The sequence below is a fragment of the Platalea leucorodia genome, assembly GCF_965183815.1.
Source record: "Platalea leucorodia genome assembly, chromosome: 2".
NCBI classification, from domain to species: Eukaryota; Metazoa; Chordata; class Aves; order Pelecaniformes; family Threskiornithidae; genus Platalea; species Platalea leucorodia.
This window is the reverse complement of record NC_138824.1, coordinates 92,797,330-92,819,936: the sequence shown is the minus strand read 5'-3', so window position 1 is coordinate 92,819,936 and position 22,607 is coordinate 92,797,330. Positions and strand designations below refer to the sequence as shown.

Below are 22,607 nucleotides of genomic sequence, written 5' to 3'. Positions count from 1 at the left end.
TTTTTGGGCTGGATTTCTTTCACCTGTAAACGCAAAAAACAGCAAATCAGTAACAAACTGTAACCACAATTATTCATTGGAAAAATTCTATAGGCAACATACTCAGAAGATGAAGCTGTTTAAAACCTCATTAAATATCCCTGAAATAATGCTCTGCATTACTTATATTTTACACAGATATACATACAGTGCTGATTTCATAAGTCTGAACAAACAGGATTTCCACCAGATAAACATTTATAACTCACCAGTTCCTGATCTAAGGCACTAGGCACAGATTTGCTTCTTATGCTCAGAGTATCCTCATTTCCTTCAGAGAAAGATTCACTCAAATCTATCTCAGATCGGCTACGATCTGGAAAATAAACACAGTTAAAATGTTTGCTATAATTTGTACAAAAATATTCCGATTCATCTTCCACACTTAAATATGTGTTGTCTCAAACCCAATTGTTTTTAAGAAAAAACATCAAAACAATATTTTAGGCATCTGTCGCAAACTCTATGACAACTGAACATCAATACGATAAATGGAAAAATATGGTTTCTGATGCTGTTCAGCCTTCCGGCCAATACTTTTTCCCCTGCACTATTTATCTGCTGTAATTGTCTCCTGTGGATGATACTATAGATCGAGCTTTTGACTTTCTCTGGTAGGCCTATCAGCCTGGAATATTGCAAAACTTGCAGTCCAAATGTTCACAGTGATTATCACATCTCCCACCACTACCAAACTCTCTCCAGCGTCTGCTTCAGAAGTAAACAACTAGGGATACAGATGGACATAGAAAATACTTCTGCCATTACTGGTGTTCCCAGTGCAGAAAGGAGGAGGAAGCAAACAAGTCTCAACACCTGCACAAGTTTCTTTCAGTCCCACAGGTCTCTCCATCCACTCTATAGGCACAAGACATGTTAGATGTCTTGGAGAAAGATTTTCTTAGTCCTCCCCATATAAATCTTTTGTGTGACTTGTTCAATATATTGAGAAAGAAAGAATGGGAAGAGAATACTTTTAGATCCTGCAGGCAGGAATCCGGAAAGTTTTTAACTGTTCATCTTCTACATGGGCTATACCTGATGTGACAGGAAAGGTCACTCTCCTGAGTTTAATGCCCTTTGAGATCCTCCAAAGGAGACAATGCATGAGGCCCATTGCCAGGTTGCCTGCAATTTTGCTCAGCATCCATCTGCTTTGGTAACATAAGGCCAGTTCTTTTCTACTAGGAAAACCTTTATTTTATAAGGTAGCAGAAACAGGAGAATTTTCACTTCATAAAGTAGCAGCAGTCTGGAACACCTCTGCCTGGAGTTGAACTGTACAATATTCTCACAGAAAATCTGATGTTTTCAAGTTGAAAAATCTAAGGTGAAGAACATTATCTCCTTTGATTAGCCCTGTGGGATATGCCACTAGGTTTCTGCTTTGGGCTAAATTCAGCTGAAATAAAGTGAGCCCTGCTGTGTTTCAGAGAGAAACCTGTAAATCTGAACCCACTCCGTTAGCCCTGTAAGAAGCCAACCAAGTCCCTGGGAGAAGCCAAAGAGCGCAGGGCACTTCTGCCTCCTATTTCAGATAGGAAAAGGAGGATCTCCACCCACTGTTGCGAAGCGGCTCGGACAGCACCTTCCTGCACAAGCCTCATTTACCTAACAGCCTCCGGTGAAATGAGGTAAATTACAGCTGAATCGACTGGTTCGGCACATGACGTATAAAAATGAAGTGACATGAAGTCTGGAAGGGACTTGTTCTCTGACAGCTCTTTGTTTCCCAAATTTGCTTCTGGGCAAAGTGGGCGTGAAATGTAATGGCAGCAGCACACTAGTATTTTACAGGGATTGCAGATAGGTAGTATTTTATCCAGTTGACCACACAAAGAATGATTTAACAATGTGAAGTTATGAATGAAATCCTGTAACAATTCTAAGAGCATGTGATTTACCTAATACTAACATTGTGCCAATGTCACTGGGGTTAGGATTACCGTTTTTTTCAAATGTAAAACTCGTGAAGTGGTACAAACTTGGTTAGTAAAAGGGAAGAATTTTCAGAATGAACATGAACAAATTTATGAAACTTGTATCTCATCTTCCAATGTGCTTTAAAAACAAAAGGAGCAGAGTCACAAGAATAGGAATAATCCTCTGATCATAAAGGCTGGCAGAAAGAAGGAAAACACTGAATACTTGCCTGATGACAAAGATACCCTAGAAACTGCAATGGAAGGTGTTCCAGATGCTTTCCTACAGTGCTTCTTTACTAAATCTTCAGGTACACTTTCACTTGCTGGAATAATCATGCCATTTTCTAAGCCAGCGTCCTGCCCAATAAGAAAAATGCACATCCCATAAATACAAAAAGTGAGCTTATTCACTATCAGTCTACAAAAGCATCATTTCTATTAGCTCCCAGAACTCCAAAACTCCTTTAGCATTACCAGTCTATTACTGAATATATTTAGATTAAAATCTAATCTGCTTTGCTTAGCACAGATCATGCATAAAATTTGCACAAAGATGTGATTCATGCATACACTCTGAGTTTGCAACTGAAGAATCAGAGCAACGCATCAGGAGTGAGAGGAGGGAAGTGAAACCAATCTATTAAACGCTCACTTAGCTTGGAAATTAAAAAAAAAAAAAGAAAAAAAAAAGAAGAAAGAAAAGATAAAACCTATTGTTTTTATACCAGCATAATGATTTCAGTCAGGGTAAAACCAAATGGACTTGAAGTAATTAAATTATGCCAGTATAACAACATAACTCCATCTAAATGGATTGGCCTTTTTCAGCCAAATCTAATGCACTTGAAATCAAGTCAGTCTGTGTACCAACAAGAATATAAATAAAACAACTATTAATTTATTTACAGCTCCCAAAACTTCCCTTCATATTATACTAACTTATTTTTTATCAGGAAAGACAATATATTAGACTAAGTATTTGGAAGTTAGAAAAAAAATTGATGTGTTCAATGGGGCTCTGATCTCAAATGCTCATCTACTCTTTTCCAAACATTAACAGTAAAAGGCATTACCTCTGACTATAAATTTCTCTTTCCTTGTACACTTAAGTCATGGCAACTTAGATTAACTTGCTAGTACAATCCTGATTTCCTAAGAGGAGTGACTGAAACGAATTCAGGATGGGCGTCTCAGCACACAGCCAGGAGGAGCTGCTTGACAAACAGGCAGGCTGTCTGGGAACGAAGTCTGCTTCTGGCTAGATGAGCCACATCCTTCTCCTTATTACAAAACAGCCAAGGCGGCTAGCTCAGACATGGCTACCTACATCCCAAGGGGCCTAACAGCAGGTAAGAGGAATCCCACCTTTCATTTTGACAAAGCATCTAGCACACATTTTGTGTTATGCCATAATTTACACAGAGTCCGGTGTCCAAATCCAGAAAAAAATAAAATCCGAATGGCCTGATCGGCTGCAAGTGCTGAGCTTGCAATGCCTTCCTTAGAAGTTAGTGGGAGCATGCTGGACCCTGCATGCTGGAAAGTCACATCCTTAGTTCACAGCACTTACTCAAGGCCCTGAAGTGCCAAAAATGCTTACGCCTGTCCCTTGCGCTTCCCAGTTCAGAATCTGTAACTCATTATGTAATGCTGGACATTAACAGCAATTTTTAGACAAAAGAAAAATGTCTGCCAAACCAAAAACCACATCACTGATAGAGTATGACAAATTCTGTTTTAGCAGAGATCTTCACTGGTCCCAGCAGAATTAAGAAAGAAAGAAAATCTCTGTCAGGCTTGTTCTTTCTGGGCTGCAAATTGATCTAACAGGGCAGATACCAGCCAAGGCATCTTGTTTGGTGTCAGCTGTATTCAGTGTCAGCTCTACATCACTGTACTTACCCTGCTATAATATGCAGTCATGCTGCGCGCGCTGAGTGCCGGAGACCTCGGGAGGGAAGGTATGGAAACATTGCTTCTGTTCACAGGACCCACGGCCCCTTTCAGATGGCCCGCAGTGGCCTCTGCATCGCTGCTGTTCAGCGAAAGAGTGCTCCCTCTAGGATGGAGAGAAGAGTATTAAAGCATTATTGCTTTGAGCAAACCAAGGCAACGCATTTAGCAAACCATTGCAAGAAAACAGCCATGGTAACAGTTTACTAGAATAACATTGCCCTGGATGAACTGTGTGATCCACTGCAAGGAAACGGTCACCTGGAAAGAAAAACACAGGCAAAGGTGAATTACAATTACTTTACACATACAAGTAATACAAGTATTTTCAGCACTTCTACCAGAACTGCGAATAGCCCAAATGGGCAGCTCTTGTCCAGGCTGTAGAAGCTGCATTCATCCACATTCATTTTGCACTGCATTCGCATCCCAACAGTAGGTGCAACAACTTGTGTAACGCTTCTTACCAGGCTGCTCCTTGGTTTAAAGGAAAAGTACTGGGACGTGACAGTTCTGGCCACTTCTGCAGCTGATGCTGATGCCAGCACTATCTCCAGAAAGTCCAAAATCCTTGGCTATCTGCTCTCCGTCCCCTCCAGAAAAACAACTTGCTCGCTGTCCTATTTACATTGCACGAATGACTCTTGACCCAAACTGGTCGATTCTTTCAACCAGCTTGGAAAGCTAGAAAAGCTGGACAAGCCTTTTTGCCAGGTTTCATGTTAGTAAAGGTGACAAAAAAGCATCTGTGACCAGCATACCAGAACCCAATTGCTGTCTAATACCACAACAGGAAGAAATTTTTCCATGGGACATTTTCTATTAGAAAATACTGATTAGTTCATGTGAACATTGAGGGTTAGAAAGGGTAAGCTGTTGCAGTTTTTTGACCTTTTGAAACAATGACAATTATTTTAAAATGTATTTCAATACATTTCCAATTAAACTTTTATTTTCCTTTGAATTTGATTTGCAGTAAAAATACAAGTTCTTGGCTGATCTACTCTTCTTTCTCCACAAACATCAGTTCAAGCTTTCGTTTTTCTTCACAATTCAGTGAAATCTCAAAAAGTCTTGCAGGACAGTAACAGTTCCGCATACATTTCTACTTACTACTTTTAAAAAAATCACTGGTAAATAGGAATTGATGCAGGAATTGCACCCTTTTCCATATGGAAAATAAAGTGTCAGAGGACAATAGTAGTGCCAATTTGCTGGTGAAAATCTTTGGAACTTACAGTCTATTTTCAGTCAAAAGAGGCTTGCTTAATAAATATGTCAGATTTTCAGGCATCTGCATTGTGCTGGACAACAGCTGAATTTCACCTTCACTTGGTTTAGGCTGTCATATCATGTTTAAAGCAACTGCAGTAAATATCTTCTCTACCACAATGGAAATTTTTAGTAGAACTACTGTTGAACTGAGAAAAATACTCTGGAACACAACAGCTCCTGTCTCACCACTACATTAAGCAGTGAGCACAGGCTCTGAATCCACATTGGTGGAGTTACTGAAAACAAGGAATACAAAGGAAACCCCCAAACGCCAGGACTGTCTACAAATGTTGTGCAACCATGTTTTTGTTTTTTAGTGAGCATATGGTAACCTTTTTAACAACTACTATTCAATTTCGTGTATTGACAACAATAGATAACGCATAATAAACACACTCTTATGCATGTGCACTTCACATACACGCACCGCTACTTTTTAATTTGATGAGCTAGAGATCAACAAATCCCACTAAATGTGCTTTCGTTGAATTTTAGTCCTACCTATTTACGTAAAGATGCCTCTTTGGTGCTACAAAGTTAGAAAAATCAAGGTTACTGGCTGTCATCTGTATTTTATCAAAGCTACTGGAATTAGATGCACACACCTTAATTTCCAAACCTGCCAGTGCATGGACAGTAGCCAAAATGTTGAAAACCTGAGTTTTATTGCATGTCACCACTTTTGGTGGATTGTTGTGACTTTCTTTTACAAAAATTTTTGTTACAGATTTTTTTTCCTCACTGTGTAAACTAATGTAAATCAAGAGAAGTGTTCAGAAGTAATAGTGGGCTGGGATAAAAGATTTGAAAACACGTTACGAGGGGTTCTGCAGGAGTCATCAGTCAGGCTGAGCACTTGCACATCAAACATGCTAAACGGACCTCTCCTGTACTTTGCCCTTATTTCAGTATGCTATTAGAGAGAGGTTCAACACATTTTATACACAGATTAAGTAGACAACAAAAGAAAAATGTTGTTATAACTTGACTATGCCAGGCATTTCCATGTGGTAGACAAGACCTCAGCACGATGGGGTAGTGTGCCTGTGTAGATAAGCCTGAAATTCCCATACGATTTCTCCTAGAAGTATCCTGATGCAGCCTCCCAGTTCATTCAGCTGCAAAATCAGTAAACATTTTTGATGGAGTAGAAATAAACCAGTTGAAGAAATGAACTCATAGCCTGGGACTCCCTGTTCCCAGCTCAGTACATCTTCTCTAAAATCAAAATGTTTAGACAGAATAAAAATTCTCTCTGTTTCCCTGCTGTTAGATGAAATACTACCAATTTTGGCAATGCAGCTAAAAAGATGAGGGCAATTAGAAAAATCAGAAATATGCAGGAAAATCTAGAACAGCTACAGTGTCTCAACATGTTGTTATATTCTTTTAATTTGAAACACAAAACAGTTATGGAGGGTAGCCTGGGAAACTTCGCTGTTATTTTTAATAATTACTACTCAGCTCTATAAATTAACGATAGATGAACTAAAGCAAGCATCCTCAAACATCTAATTAAAGTACTTAACCATGCATGCACAAGACAGGCATTTTTATCCCTCTACTGAGAAATATGAGCTGCTCCTCAATCCTTCCACAAACTAATACTTAGAAAGAGCCACATCTTCCATAGACAGTGGAATAATTCAGCCCTGCTACCAAAAGCATCTCCTGGCAACACAGCTGGGTTACTACACACTTTGACAAAGGACACCGACTTGGCCAGGTGAGGATGAGATGATGGGTAGAGAAGGAAGTTGCCATAATGACTCAATACCCCTAGTTTAATAAATCCCACACCCTGGCTCTGGGCGAAAGCTAGAAATTGATGCTTTATGTGAAAGTCAAGCAAGACAATCGAACATAAAGGCTATTTATTTATAGAGTACTTCACTCTATTTATCCTTCTAAGCCTGTACACAGAGCTTATCAGGTGCTGAATTCTATCACCTCAAACAAAATTATTTTGCTTCATTTATGGTTAACTGCGTGATAACTTTCTTGCAGTCTGGCACATCAAAACTGTTGCACAGATCTCTCACAAGCATCCCTTTGTCCTTATTCTGGTAAACTCTTAGAGAAAGTTACTTAATATTGCACATCCTTAGTGTTAAGCAGCACAGACCCCAGATCCTCCTCTCATCTCTACTCTATTCAACGAAAAGCAAAAGAAATCCAGAAATACAGCAAAAATACTACTTCTGGTCTCATAAAAGTCAGGTATGAATCTGGTTAGATACAGAAGGCCTAATTAGCTAAGTGAAAAAAAACCAAAACTTAGTGAACTGTGTATGAATTAAAGAAGAAAACTAGCTTTAAAGCTCATTTGGCTAGCAAGTGCTGCAGCATCCAATGAAAAAAATCATATTATGAACTTTCAAGAAGATTGGTACCATCAACTTTAGGCACGTTGCAGAACATCCAGCAATTAGGTTTTTGAATTGTAGGTAACAAAGGAAAGGAAGTTCTTGCTTAAACAAGAAGGCTCATCTACGGGTGAATTAAACTTCGTGATGTTCCTTTTACTTGATATCCTGTGTTCCTGTATACCTATTTGGAGTCTCCCAGGAACACTGTTTCAGAGCTAGAAATTTCTGTTGGATCTTACAGCAAATTATTATTACTCTTCAATCCAGATTGTAAAATTTCTGGGTGTGTGCATCTGAGCAAAGAATGGGGGTCTACATCCAGTATAGACTATCCGGCTGAACAAGAAAAAAGTGAACCACTTTTTGGCTTCATTTTGGTGGTGGGACATGAGAGGAATGTTGCACCTGGCATTTTATAATGCTATCAACAGAGGCAATAACAGAGATCTCTTATGCCCAGAAGAATGATAAATGGAATTCTATTAGAAATAACTGGGACAATAGTCATGGAAAGAGGCAGGCAAACAGAGCCTTTGAAGAAGAAAATATAAATTATAATCAATTAACACATCATTACCAAAGAAAAAGTTTAAAATAAAGGGCCTCAGTTCTGTACCATGAACACAGCTCATCAATTAAAAGCCAGAATACAAAAAACAACATACTGGCAGCAATCACCAGCTGAACAGAAGGAGAGAAAAGGAAGATGAGTGGAGATCATTTTTAGGTTTTATCTTTTCTTATTGTTTTTTTTAAACATAAGCTCTGCTTCTCAGATAGTATTAATGCTGAGCATGCAAAGACACAATGCGACACTGAGGCCTGGCACACACCCCTAGGTCAATCCTGGCATAAACTGTACCAGATTTCTGCTGCTCACCTCTCAGAGCAAGGTGTTGACTTGCCACTGCGCAGACTTTGGGTTTCAGCTTCTGAGCCTCTGTTCCTTTCACCTTCATCTTTTGCATTTGTAATTTCTCCTTTGGTAACCGCCCTAATTACCCTCCTGATGAAAACAAGGAATGAAAGATTTTAAAAGTTGTAAGGTTTTTCCCAGGAAATAGCAGCCTGACTGAAATACCGTGATGTGGGCATTCTATTAATTTAATCTGTCTGACCTACGGACAACTCTGGATATAAGGGTCAATAGAGCACCAAATCTGGTTATCAAACTGATTCCTATGAACAAAAAAAAAGCATCATAGTTGTAATAAACTGCTTTTTAAGACACAAAACATTAAAACATCCCTCCTATTCAACATGGCCACTTCAAGCTTTGAACCAAGCCACGGCCACTTTGAATTTTTTGGGAAAATTCCTCTCTATTTTATTCTTTTATAGTTTATACACAGCCAAGTATTTTTAACTAAGTACGTGTATTTTCCCCTGGAAAATCACACTATATGTATTTTCTCTTAAAGATTTCTTTGCAATGTCTACAGTTATATGCATCAATGCCCCAAACATGCTATTTTCTGAAAACATAACATGATCCCCTTACCCTGCAACATGTGGCCTAATAAGACAGAAATGAAATAAACGAAGCGAAGTGAAGTTTTGAACAGTAAAAGTATTCTTCATAGACTTACAAACAACAACACACTGTTAAGTTATCCCATGACACTAAGTGTCAGTAGGAGCTGGGCCGAAAATGGCTTTGCTAAAACAAATCCACTCACGAGATATATGAGTGTGGAACCTGAGGGAGGAAGAAGGAGCAAAGAAGGAAGAGGAGGAATAATGAACTACTTCTAAGAGAGGCCACAAAATATACTAGGAAAAGCAAGCCTACTTGTTGTAGGATTAGATTTCCTTTATGGGCAACGTCACCACCAGAAAACATTTCAGGCCACAAACTGAAAAAGGCTGACCACCACTAAAATAAACAACAGACAATTATATAAAAATAATTGTTCCTCATAGAGGAATATGACTAATAGATCTGCACAAAGGATTTAAACGAAAAGAGGATTAGAAAAGTAAACTTTAATGCACTCTTACTATAGCTACCAATTAGCATGATTTAGAGCAACATCTAGGTCCTATTATAGTAGATTCCCTAAGCTGGTTCTTTCTTCACCTTAATTTGAGAAGCCAGAGGCATTCTGATGCTCTTTTTCCCCAATATTAGAGAGAGAGAAATCACTCATGTTAATTTCTGGAGTCACTGGAACAAGTAATTCCATACCCAGCTCTCCTCAGAAGTAAAAAAGCTGTAGAAAGCTACCTCCCCTCCCCTATATTTAGGATCCATAATAAAATGTGTTCTTTCTTCCAACAGAAACAAAATTTTCCAACTACCAGCCCATGAAGCTCCAGCCATGATACAAACGTTCATCCAATTTTTCTTCCCATTCATCCGATAGCCTCAAGTTACGTCCAGACACCACTCGTGCAACATTATATTCAATGCATCTGTCTACATCCCCCGAGAGTAAGCGACCGCTTCTCTAAGGGCATAGCCGAACTGGGGCTACATGCGTCACTGAGACTGCAAGATGACCAGCAACATATCTGTTTATTCACTGTCATACACACAAAAAAGGGGCACTGCTTGACTGTTAGACTGCATTTGCACAGCTGGAAGCTAAAGGAAAACTTGACTTCTGAGCAGAACCGACGAGCATACATAAAAAACAGGCCCTCCAAATACTATTTTTTGCATTTGCTTCTTCAGCAAACCTGCCTTTAGGGACATTGTTACTTCCGAGTATAAACAAGAAAAATCCAGGAGTAAAATTGCCTTTTTTCTGCTACCTGTATAGCTGAAGAGTAATTACTGCTGCATTTCCTAGGAAACAGCAGTCTAATTAAATTAAGTACGCTTTTAAATGAAGGCTGTTTCTAACCCTGGGAAGTTTGAGGCTGATGTGGGACGCTGAAGAAACTCAAAAGAAAATCCATGCAACCATATACAGCTGTTATCGAATTTATCAGTTTCCAAAAGAAAAGGCTTTACCCTATCTTTCTAGGTCCACTGAAGACTGATTTATGCCCATTTGTGGAGGAGACTGATACATCTGGCCTTTTTTCTTCATTCTCTTGGGGCTGATCCTTAAATGTTCTTCCTTCATCCTTACTGGAAACCGTATCTTCAGTGGAGGGGGAAAGAAAAAAAAAAGTGAGTATTTGCATAAAAAAGGCAGCATATATCAAACAACCTAAAAATAGGCTATCCATTTTTCAGTATTAAATAAAACCATATGATAAAATATAATAAAAAAAAAAACCTTGGGGGGGGTTCTTTGACTTTTCCTTTTAATAAAAGAAAACAAAACTTTAAGTAGCTTGAAATGTTTCCCCTTATCAACTCCTGTCTTGAACTATGTTTCTGAATTTATCACTGACAACATTTAATAACCAAAGGACCTGAAGTATGGTTTTGCGGTGTCCAGTATTTTCTGTATTAAATGAAAGAATGTTTTCCGAATTAAAATGTTCGTTCTACTAGAAGCAAATTGTGGGAAAAATAGCTTAAATATATTTTTTAATATATCTATCAAATAACAAAGTAACAAGTTACAAAATACCCAATTTGACAGGCTGCATAATATCAAAACCCAAAGAACATTAGATACTTGCCAGTTTGACGGCTTCCGAAGGACAGTGATATTGGCAAGATCAGCATTTTGCTAAGCAGTATATTCGCACCAGGCATTTTTCCCATGGCAGTAAATCAGTCCCTGATTTACTGTAAATCAGTCCCTGCCCATACCCATCACCTTCCTACTGAAAGTGATAAATGCTACATCTGAAAACAGACTAGGTAAATAACAGCTTCTGTGTGCAAAGGGAAGTAGTTAAGTGAAGACAGAAGCATCAGCATTCAGCAAAAACTCCTGTTTCTTAAACCAGTGGTCCTGTGGTACCATGCAAAGTACCACAGCAGCTCACAGCCATGGTACACTTGCTGTGCTTTGTCAAGAGAGCCAGACTGTTTACTGTACCTAAAAGTGCGGGTGCAATTTATTGGAGATATCTGGGCAAAAGGAAAGTCAAGCGAGAACTGAGAAGTACCAAGTAGTCTGGATGTAGCCCATGCTTCAGCATACAGCACAGGAGTTAACATTTATCTTTCTTCTTCAGAGTTGAAAAAGAAAAATGGAATACTTGTTACACACCACCATCACAAATAAGAGAGCCAAAGTAAAAAAATGGCTGGGTTAAGATCTCTGCATACAGCCAAACTTCCTGGCAGGAACTGAGAATGAACTCTTAGAGCCTCTGCTGCTGGCTTTGCAGCTGAATAATACTGTCCACTTGTTTGGACAGTGGGATTTTAAGCGGCTCTCAATCTCCACAGAGATAACTTCATTCTTCTACACCTTACCTTTACTAGATGTTAATCATTCACAAATCACTGCATAGTAATACCCAAACATGAAATTAAGATTAAAATACTGATTATACTTACACCTTCCAATAGTGAAGAATAAAATACAAGTCAAACAGTCTGGAAACAAAGTTTGAATGCATTAAGCACAAGCAAATCTCTCTCTTCTGGTCCCTACCTGGGAATTTGCGTAGGATAGACTGTCTGACAACATCGGTTCCAAGAAGATTTGATTGTTTGAAGCGCTTTGCTCTCTCTTCAAAAAACCATTCTCCTGTCACTATCCGTAGCTGTCTATACGGGGAAGATGAAAAAAGCCAGAGATACGTGCACATTAACAAACTTGGCCAACCAAAGCTACTGCTTAAACCCTTAGGTCATTATTCAACCGTCATGCTCACAAACTCTGGACAACATTTGCACAGTTCAAAATAAAGAGTAAAAAGATTGATTGCAAAGCTTGGGATAGTAGGACATGTAGCAGAAAAATAATATCATCTTTGTGAATGAAAAGTAATTTTCAGTACATGGAAATTTACTTGACAAAAAAGTGTTTCAACCACTTTTACCAGATTTCCATAGAAAACATGTAACATACTATCTCCCTAGTCCTTTGGATAGCAAACTATTCAACCTCACAGTTTTCAGTATCTCCAAAATGGCAAGAGATGTAGAAACAACAACAGTGGATGGAGGGAGAAAAACCACCACCAAAGCTCCTGCCAGCCAAGTCAGCAGTTCATGGACCCAACCTGGTGATATACAGGTTGCTGCAAGCCTATATGTATTTTTCATCTCTAAGTTTCATATGCTGCCGCTCTATGTAGTTTCTTCACATGACAGTGCTGTTAGGAATTAGCTATGTGTCGGACGTTCAGAGCTATGAACTTTTGTCTTTACTACTGTGCTGGATAATGCTGCTTTTTCTAGTTTCAAATTCTCTTACCGATAATAGCAACAAAGAAATCCTGTACTGGCATTGCTGTTTTCCATAGATATATTTTTATGCTGATTGCTAGCCTTTTCCTGACTTGGTTTCATTATAGTAAAGCATCACCATTTCTACTGCCTCACTACATACAGCTGATGGCAAAAAGCTACTAATTGTGAATACTCAAAAAGCAAATAAACAAACTAAAATAAATTAAAAAAATACATTAAAAACTGACATGCTTCAGACATGCTCCTGCTTACTTTATGCTCGATAAGAAAATTTATTTTCAAACCTATACCAGAAAAGAAATCCTCTAGTCTCTTGGGCATGAAAATTACTACAGATGGATTTAGAGCACTGATCAATATCTTTGTTATTAAATTACTTTCGAGTCATGCCTGAATGGAGAGTCTTACTTGGGAAAATACTAAAAATTACAGAATACGATCCTGCCATTCGTAAAAAGACCCTAACATCATAAGTTCTTCCTAACCTATTAATGAACCATGCACCTTTGCATGAGTCATTAAAAAAAAAAAAAAATCCAAAACGTGCCCACAAGCACAGAAATAGAAGATTATTGCCTTATCTTCTTGTTGCAGACTCCTAGTGACAAACCTCCCAATAATTCATCATCAAAATCAGTCAGTTATTATGCAAGGCATTAAATAAAATCTCTACATTTCCACTCAGAATTTTTAAATTACTTCTGTTAGACAGAAACACTGGAAAGGATTCATTGCATTAGAAACTATGCATGGTCTGGCTAGTACGAAAAACAGCTTTCCTCTGAATGTGTATTTTCACAATTCATTTACAGCATGCACTTCTCTGTGCAGTTATTTTTATACCAAGGTTTACAACAAGTTTAATGCTTTATATCAAACCATAAACCTTTCAGACCTTTGACTATGCCATCATATTCCATTGCAATATAAATGACATATTCCACTGCAGTATGAACTACATGGTTCATTCTTTTTTTTTTTTTTTTCCCTCAGTTACTCCCAGGTTTGACCATAAAACTCCACAAGTACCATTTTCCCCTTGGATAGAGAGCTTATTCATCCTCAGTATCTTACCAGCAATGCTTAACTTGATCAAGGTCAGACAGGGCACTCCCCACCCCCTTATCCAGACAGGTGCCTTCACCCTTTTTCAAGCTCGGGACAATCTGAAGGAGAAGGTGTGACCTATGCCTAGGGTTTCAGCAGAGCAAGAGGCTTTTACAAGCAAAAACTTGTAATTATTTCCACACCCAACCCTGAACTGTGCCACATGCCTGCGCTGCTGTGGTTCATGGAGGGGCAGCCCCTCTGCCACGGGGTCCCTGGAGAGCCATCTCCTACATTTTCTGGCCAGATGCGAACAGTGATGAGGGAAAGAAAACTTCTCTGGTGTCTCCTGCATCACAAGTGCCCAAGGGACCTCAGCCTGGGTGGAACAGTGGCTGAGACCGCTGTGTCTGCTTGTTTTACCATATATTAGTCTTATAATCTGATGTGGAGATTCAACCTTGCAGGAGCGGGACCAAGGGCTCAAGGAGAGTCATAGGGGCTGGAGAGACCGAAGGAGCTGAAGCCAAGGGAAGGACAGTTGGGGTGGCGGTGGGAGGAGGCCCAGAAGGAAGAGGATGGAGGGCTGCTGGGCTATGCAAGGAAGGATCAGCGGGGGTGCTGTTGGTGGGTGGAGAGAGGAGGTTCTTCCCCAGCATCCATCCCTGGGAGAGGGCTTTCCTCTCCTCTTCCACTCCACTGTGGTTCGGGTCACCCACACCCTTAGAGCTCACCATCAGTGTTCCTCTCTCTGTCCCCACTCACCCCCTGCCATCTCAACAACCTCTCCTACTCCTCACTCTGGGAGCAAAGCAGCCTGCAAGAGGGGAAGGGCTGGTGCCAGGCTGGGGAGTGAGGCAGGAGTACTGTGGAGAAGGACTTTCTCTTCCGCTTGCCATCCCCTTAATAGTAACTACTGACCCCATACTCATCTTCCTTGCAGTTGCATAAAGCTGTTCAGGGAAGAGATAGGTTGATCTATTTGGGCAACAACAGCTGATCCCTGTATCTTCTGGCAAAGGATAAATAAGCAATCTACTTCTCTTAGTAATCTCTCTCTGCAGGCTGTAACCTGCCACCGTTAAATAGCCCCTCATTATGCAGCTGGTCCCCTCTTGCTTAGCCGAGGAAGTTCAAGGTCATCACTGCATGCTCTGGCAAACACCAACTGGATGCCCAAGGAAAGAGAAGGGTGCCTTTTGCAGGCCTGAGCAGGCAAGGCAGCGCGACAGCCGCTACACCGATGGGGCTGAACCGTGCGCCGTTTCAGCTAACGATGGTAAACTGAACTGCCCATCTTCTTCATCTGGCTGATCTTACAAGCAGCAATAAGAGCCACATTTTAAATTGAGGTACCAACTCCTTGGCAGGGCTGCTTTGAGGAGACCCACAAGCATTCTGCTCCGACTGCACCAAGAGAACTAAGTCTGAGGTAAAACACAGACAACTCCCTCAACTGAGGCATGAAACACAGCGAATAAAGGGACTACTGCCTTGTTTTAGTCAAGTGCTTCACCTCTCTAGCAAATCCTCTTATCCACAGCAAAGGGGAAAAAACAATAGCCAGCAATTGAGAGCGTCACATGGCACAAGTCTAAAGGCCTCAACATTCCCTTCAGACCTTCATCCTTATTATCATCAGTGCTACTCAGTCTTGGGATCCTGACTTGATCTGGCAGTCCCCTTTTGTGAAAATGTCCTTTCCCAACAGATCACCTCTACAAAAACATCACATTCTAACAAAATAAAGGGAAAAAAGCTAAGCTTTGCAGCTTTGAATTTCTAGTGCGCTAATACTGGATATTTTTCACATATACTGAACAATTCACAAAAAAGACTAGTGTTCGTTATCTTAATCATTTATACATGTCAGGAGTACCTGTTAAAACAATTGTTGTTCTACACATAAATAGAAATGAATTCAGATTAAATGATTGCCTAAGTCTCTGAACTGAAGTTTGAATTTCATAATTGCATTTGACATTCTAAATCAAAAATTGAAGAGCAAGATCTAAACAGTCTTATAGTAATGTTATTTTCATGCATTTATAATTATGACAAAGGGAGACTGTCTTTCCTACTGAGATAGTGCATCTTTCTTCTGTTTCTGATACAGGACTTAAATGAACCCTTTTGACATAGATAATTGTTTCAGTAGGAAAAGAAATGAGGGCAGTTACACAACAGTACATCAAATCAGTGCTCGCAGGCTATGTTTTTGTTGTTTTTAAAATGGGTCCAAGGTCCATACTGACTGTAAATCATGGTATGTGCGTGCATTTTCTTTACTTTCCTTTCTCAGTTAGCATGCAGCATACAAAGTAAAAAACATGTATGTGTTCTACCAAAACAGTGTTTAGACTGGCCTTCCAAGGTGTACAAGAGATGCTAAAGTCAGTAGCTCTAGAAAGAAAACAGTGTTATAAATTGTAATAGCAGCAATTTTTGCATGATTGCTTTTTCCTATGCTCAAGACGGCTAGCAAAATTTTAAAGATCAAGTAGGTAAGTTTGGTACCAAATACTTTAGGTATCAGCTAAAGTCCTTATACGTTAATTACTGATCCATCTACTCACATCATCATATGAGAGGGAGTATGCTACAGTTCCATGCTGCTTCTCCCTCTATGATCTCCTACTAAACAGATTAACTACACTAACACACTGCTTAGTTTAAAAATGGAACATAACCTGCGGCCTATCCCTGCCAAAACCTCAACTCATTATTTTCCCCTCGTTTTTGCAAGACACTTCATGGTTAAATGCCTAATTATAAAAATTCCATTTAAGCTGGAAAGTCCCAATTATTACTTTTAATCTTTTTTTTTGAAAAAAAAAAACAAAACCAAAAACAACAAAAAAACCCAAAACCCAAACATATTGGTAAGACAGTTTCAGTATCCATTTGATCATCCAGCTCAACCCACATCCACAGTAGAGGAGAGAAATTCAGTCTGGCTTCCTTTTCCTCTCCTGTTCCTCGAGTATTTTACTTCTTCATGGGGAGTAAAATTTGGAAAAAAATGGCAAGACCAAAGGCTGGATAAAATGCACCCTATACATGAACGCACACACTCATCTTTGTATGTATTCAATTCCACAGAGTATTTTCTATAACATAAATTTTTAATATGCTATGAGGCTATTAAAAAGAAATTTTTGACCATATTAAAAGAAGGCAAGGTTGCTTAGAAGTTACTAAAATAAAAAGAAATTATAAGAAATCTGAAAAGCATTTACATACTAAAACATTTGAAATCACTCTATTCTTAGGCTCCTAACGGGAATAAATGTTACTAAGATACTGATGAATTTTCATGACACTTTAAGACAACATAATTATTTCAAAGATGAAGATAAATTTCCCATTTCTGCTTTGTTCTGCTGTAATAACTTGGACCACCTAGGCATTTTATCTCGCTGAAGAACTCCATCAAAATAAAGGCATTGTTCGCAGATATCTAGACACATTCGTGATGAGAAACACAGCATCAAGATGCAAAATCAGCTTGTCAGCAGACTACTTGAAGAACTTGATTTCCCTCAACCTATTGATCATTTTAGATGCCAAATTTAAAACACAAACTCACCACATTTTATGAAGATGCAGGGAAAAAAGTGACCTTAATGAAAAGTTTATTTAAATTCAAATCTGGGTTTGAAAGCTCCTGATGACCTCAGTTCCTTGTATGCAGAGAATGCAGCAGAAAGCTTCCTCTTTCATCAAGTGCATAGCTACATACAGGCGTGATTTACCTCATTAAATACTACAACGTGACCATCAAACACACAATCCCATAAATAAAGACCATCTTGTTCTGTGCCCTCAGTAACTGCAGAACTAAGAATCTGGCAGAAGGCTTAGCTCTAACCCTTCTTGACCTTTAAATGCTTTACCTTGCAACTTTATACTCTAGCTGGTAATAACTCCCATGGCGGGGGGGAAACCCAGTAATTTTCTGTTTATGGACATTCAGGGGAATATCCTGTTTCAGTAACTGTAAATTGTAAGACAATTTATATATAAAACTCAGTTTGTTATACTTAAAAATACTGATGAACATCTCTCACTATTCACATTCAAATGTCTTTCCTCAAATTCACTAAATCTCTTTTTGCAAGTGTTTTAGAATGTAATTAATGTGTTGTAACGCGATTCCCCATCAGCATAAGCTGTTTTTCAGGCAAGTCTGACTTCAGAGAAATGGCAGATGAAATGCTTTGAAGATTATTTTGTGGAGAGAAGTCAGATTGACTTGTTGCCAGATGAAGATGTTCTGGTTGGCAGATGAACATTTATACTGTTATTAAACAAACTAGTATCTCACCCCTACAGCTAACATCATGCTACTCTGTAATTTTTTTTAAATTTGTTCAGAAAATAATACTGCGTTTTACCATATCCTTTAAAAATGAGCATCTTGAAATTACCTGATCCTCAAGTCAAAGTCAGCATACTTGCAGTTTCCTGCCATCTTTTTTTTTATTTTTTTTGGTAGCTGGACATAAACCCACCATAAATGTTAAAGCAATGATAACATTTCATCCCAGACTCAACGTGCTCTGAAGGAAGGAAAGGTCAAAATGTATTAAATGAAGCAATAGGCAGAAGCTGGCTGATAGTATCTACATTTTCTTTTATTGCCACAAGATGTTCTTTGTTTCAGAAACCACTTTGTATTATCTATGCAATTCAAGGGATTTCTGCAGTCATTTCTGTAGTACTTGTCAACCTCTCTTTGAATGAACACACTCAATACCCAATATCAGACCTTCTTCCCTGACACCAGATGTAATGCAGTAGGCTTCCCAACAGTTCTGGAAAACTTGCTTCTGAACATATTCCTGCAGGTATAACTGATGACTATAAACCTGTACAAGTCCTGTTTACTACTATCACCATCACCTTAAGCGTCACTTCTTGAGGACAATTTTGGCAGAACAGCCAAGAACTAGTATAGCACCAAAACTGGAAAGAGTTCACGAAGGCCACAAATCCTTCGCCCTGCCTTTTAAGGGTCTCACAGTATGTATGACAACATACATATACATTATAACAACAGTATAACCTAGCTCTGCTAATGGAACAGCACAGCAGGTGCTAGAGTCTATACAGATATTGACATTAGCCTAGTCTCATTCATCAAGGTTGCTGAAGGAAAAGGACAGGGGCAAAAAAAAAAAAAGTTTCCTAACACTTTTTGCAAAGCCACTAGCATGGTGAAACAATCCAATTTGACAGACATAAACACTGTATGCAGAGCAATGCTACAGAGCTAAAAGTTTTTTCCCCTCCTCCTGCCTTTTGTTTGCTACTCATAAAGCATAACTGTCTCTTAACACTGGATTCCCATTTTCTTTTCCTTGCCATCTGCCTTTCATCTTGCCAAGGGCCCTATTCACATTAACTTAATCAGCTCCTCCTTCAAATGTAATTTAAAAAGCCTAAAAATTCTAATTTTCCCTGCATTTCTCACTTAAGTGAGACAGAGAAAAGCAGAACTGAAAGAATTTAAACTACGCACAATGATTTAACTGAAATACCCATCTCAAACTTTCATCTCTATACTGCCTACACAGAAGATAATCTCTCTGTGTACTTCCAGCAGCATAAAAGGCATTTTACAGATCATTAATTGTCACTATAGTCTTGCAAAAACACTGCATATGAACAAAAAGAAAGGACAGAGAGAGAGAGATTTCAATTTAATAAGGATACCCAACACGGACAAAACTTTAGCATTTGCAAAGTTTAGCACTTTGCGAACAAATTACATCGTGGTTTGTAATAACTTAGAGGCAGGCTTCAACCAGAACTCATTTTCAAGATGAGTGCTAGGACCACTGCTTGGCATACAGAACTGCAGCACAATCACAAAAAATAGGGGCGGCATATGTTTTGAGAAATTACCTCATTACCTCTTTCAGCCCCAAAACAGGACTATCTTTACTGATGTCATCATTCCTGAAAGAGGTTTATCCAATCTGGTTTTAAAACAAGATTCTGCAACCTCTCCAAGTTATATCAGTATTCATACCACCTAGCCTAAATCTTTTCACTACAATTTAAGTATCACATTACTCTTCTTGTATCAGAAATAGTGTGGCCAGCAGGACTAGGGAAGTGATAGTCCTTCTGTACTTGGTAGTGGTGAGGCCACACCTCGAATACTGTGTTCAGTTTTGGGCCCCTCACTACAAGAAGGACATTGAGGTGCTGGAGCGTGTCCAAAGAAGAGCAACAAAGCTGGTGAAGGGTCTAGAGAACAAGCATTATGGAGAACGTCCGAGGGAGCTGGGGTTGTTTAGCCTGGAGAGAAGGAAGCTGAGGGGAGACCTTATCGCTCTCTACAACTGCCTGAAAGGAGGTTGTAGCCAGGTGGGGCTCAGTCTCTTCTCCCAAGTAGCAAGAGATAGGACAAGAGGAAACGGCCTCAAGTTGCGCCAGGGGAGGTTTAGACTGGATGTTAGGAAAAATATCTTCACCGAAAGGTTAGTCGGGCGCTGGAACAGGCTGCCCAGGGAAGTGGTTGAGGGGGGTTAAATACCTCCCTGAAGGTATTTAAAAGACGGGCAGATGTGGCCTTTAGGGACATAGTTTAGTGGCGGACTTGGCAATACTAGGTTAATGGTTGGACTTGATGATCTTAAAGGTCTTTTCCAACCTAAAAGATTCTATGATTCTTATTCAAAGTGAGTATGTAGAACAGCCTGTATGCCTCCTCAATGCAGCTGCCTTTTTCAGTTTTCTCTTGCCTAGGCCAAACATTTTCGACTCCTTCCATTACTCTGGACATACTGTGTGCTCGGCTTGTGATCATTATTTTCTGCTGAACCTTCTCCAGTTGGCCAACATGACGTGCACTACACAAAACTGGGCAGAGTACATAAAAAAGGATTGCATCATGTATTTTACAGGCCATAATTCTGCTTGTACATCCCTGTGTGATGCTGGACTTTTCTACAGTGGAAAATACTGTTGATTCATGTTCAGCTTTTCACTTGGTACAATACCCAGATCCTTTCCTAAGAAACAGCTGCATAAGCTGTTTTTATCCTCATTCTATGTTTCTACAGCTGCATTTTTGTCCAAATGTAGTAATTCCACATGCCCATAGGGAGCCACCACTTGCTTTTCCTTCAAACCACTTCTCTAAATTGTAAGCATCACTATGAATCCTAATCTTGTCCTTCAGCATGCCTGCAGTACCTCTCAGTTTTATGTCACCTGCAGGTGTAACTAGCAAACTCATCTGCTGCAAAAGAGTCCTTAACTAAAACACTTAACAGTAAAAAGCCAGAAAATATTCTGCTCTGTACCACTGCTTTTGTTTGTTTGTTTTTCCCCCCCTTTTTTTGACAGGGAAATGTCCATAACCACTCTGAGAATGGAGCTTTGTAATTTTCCAGGCAGGTCTGCAATCACACTGACAGAATTTATTCCAGGGCATAGCTCCCCTTGTTTATCAGCTTATTAGAGTGGCACAAGAGAAAGCATCAAAAGGTTCACTTAAGTCAAGTTATAAGACATCAACAGATCCTCCTCTACTCGCTAGGTCTGTCACCCTATTAAAGGAGGAAATTAAATTGGTTTTGACATTATTTGTTCTTGAGCCAGCTCTTACTCATCGTCCTGTAATCTTCTCTCGGTTTTCAAACAGCACAGCAATTATTTGTTTCAGTATTTTTGCAGAAAATGAAGGTAACTTGACAGGGTCAACAAATCTCTTGTTCTTCCTTTTTTCATTTTTAAAGAATAGTATTGTGTTTGCTCTTCTCCACTCTGTCATTTCATCTGCACCCCATCATTTCTGAAAGGCACAGCACTGAGATCATCTCAGGAACTGGCTGAAACAAACTACAAGGATCTCGGCCAGGCCCCTACCAATTTAAAATCATTTCACAAAATCAAGCACTTGAACATGTTTCATCTTAAGAGGTGAGACATTGTCCTCTGGATGTGCCCCACTGGCTGCAGAGAAGGTTAAGGCAGATGTTAACAGATGTTAACCTTCTAAAGCTAAAGTTAGAAGACACAAACCCTAAACTCCATGTCCTGCTGTATTAATTTTTCACTAACTGTCTAGGTAGCCAAAGCCTGACGTAAGTAGCAATTTGGGTTCACTCTCTGATACAATTTATAAAAAGTCTTCCCTTCCTGATCTCATTAGTTTGATAGTCTGTGAAAAAAAAAAAAAAAATCCCTCTGAAATTACTGTGATTCTTTCCCCCTTTAACATGATTATTTTATCATGTCTTTTTCTTATACCATCCAGTTCTTACATCAGGATACATAACTGAGTTTTATTGCCCAGTACGTTTCTCCTTTCCTTCATGGTTATCTTACTGAGTCAAGCTACAAAATCCTGTATTACGATACCAATCAAATGAATTATTCTTCCAAGTATACACCAAGTAAATATCTTTGAACATATGACACCTCTTTTTGTTCATTCACTTGATATCCTATGTTAGAATATTGATTCTTGGCTTTTCAGCACTGTAATCTACTTTCCTCCATTCCCCATGCTCAATATTCCAACCGTGAGACATGTGATATCCCCTTTTGTTTTACCTCCCACCATGGCACAATTTACTTTAGAATGCTCACTAATAGAGACATTATCAATACAGCCCTCTCTCTTCATGCAGAGATGTTCAGTTACTATAAACACAGGAAAAAACGAGGACAGAAACATGGATTGAAGTGCTTGGACTCACAATT

General features: G+C 39.2%; 1 protein-coding gene across 1 annotated transcript in view; it reads right to left on the bottom strand.

The window, feature by feature from the left end:
• SYTL5 (synaptotagmin like 5) overlaps positions 1-22,607 on the bottom strand; it is a gene marked incomplete at both ends in the record, with an annotated part of 60,680 nt that overhangs the window by 22,251 nt on the left and 15,822 nt on the right. The window contains 6 exons of the mRNA XM_082333245.1: positions 249-355; positions 2,192-2,321; positions 3,867-4,023; positions 8,442-8,567; positions 10,521-10,653; positions 12,073-12,188. Coding sequence (XP_082189371.1) covers positions 249-355; positions 2,192-2,321; positions 3,867-4,023; positions 8,442-8,567; positions 10,521-10,653; positions 12,073-12,188 — 769 coding nt within the window. The remainder of the gene's footprint in view (positions 1-248; positions 356-2,191; positions 2,322-3,866; positions 4,024-8,441; positions 8,568-10,520; positions 10,654-12,072; positions 12,189-22,607) is intronic.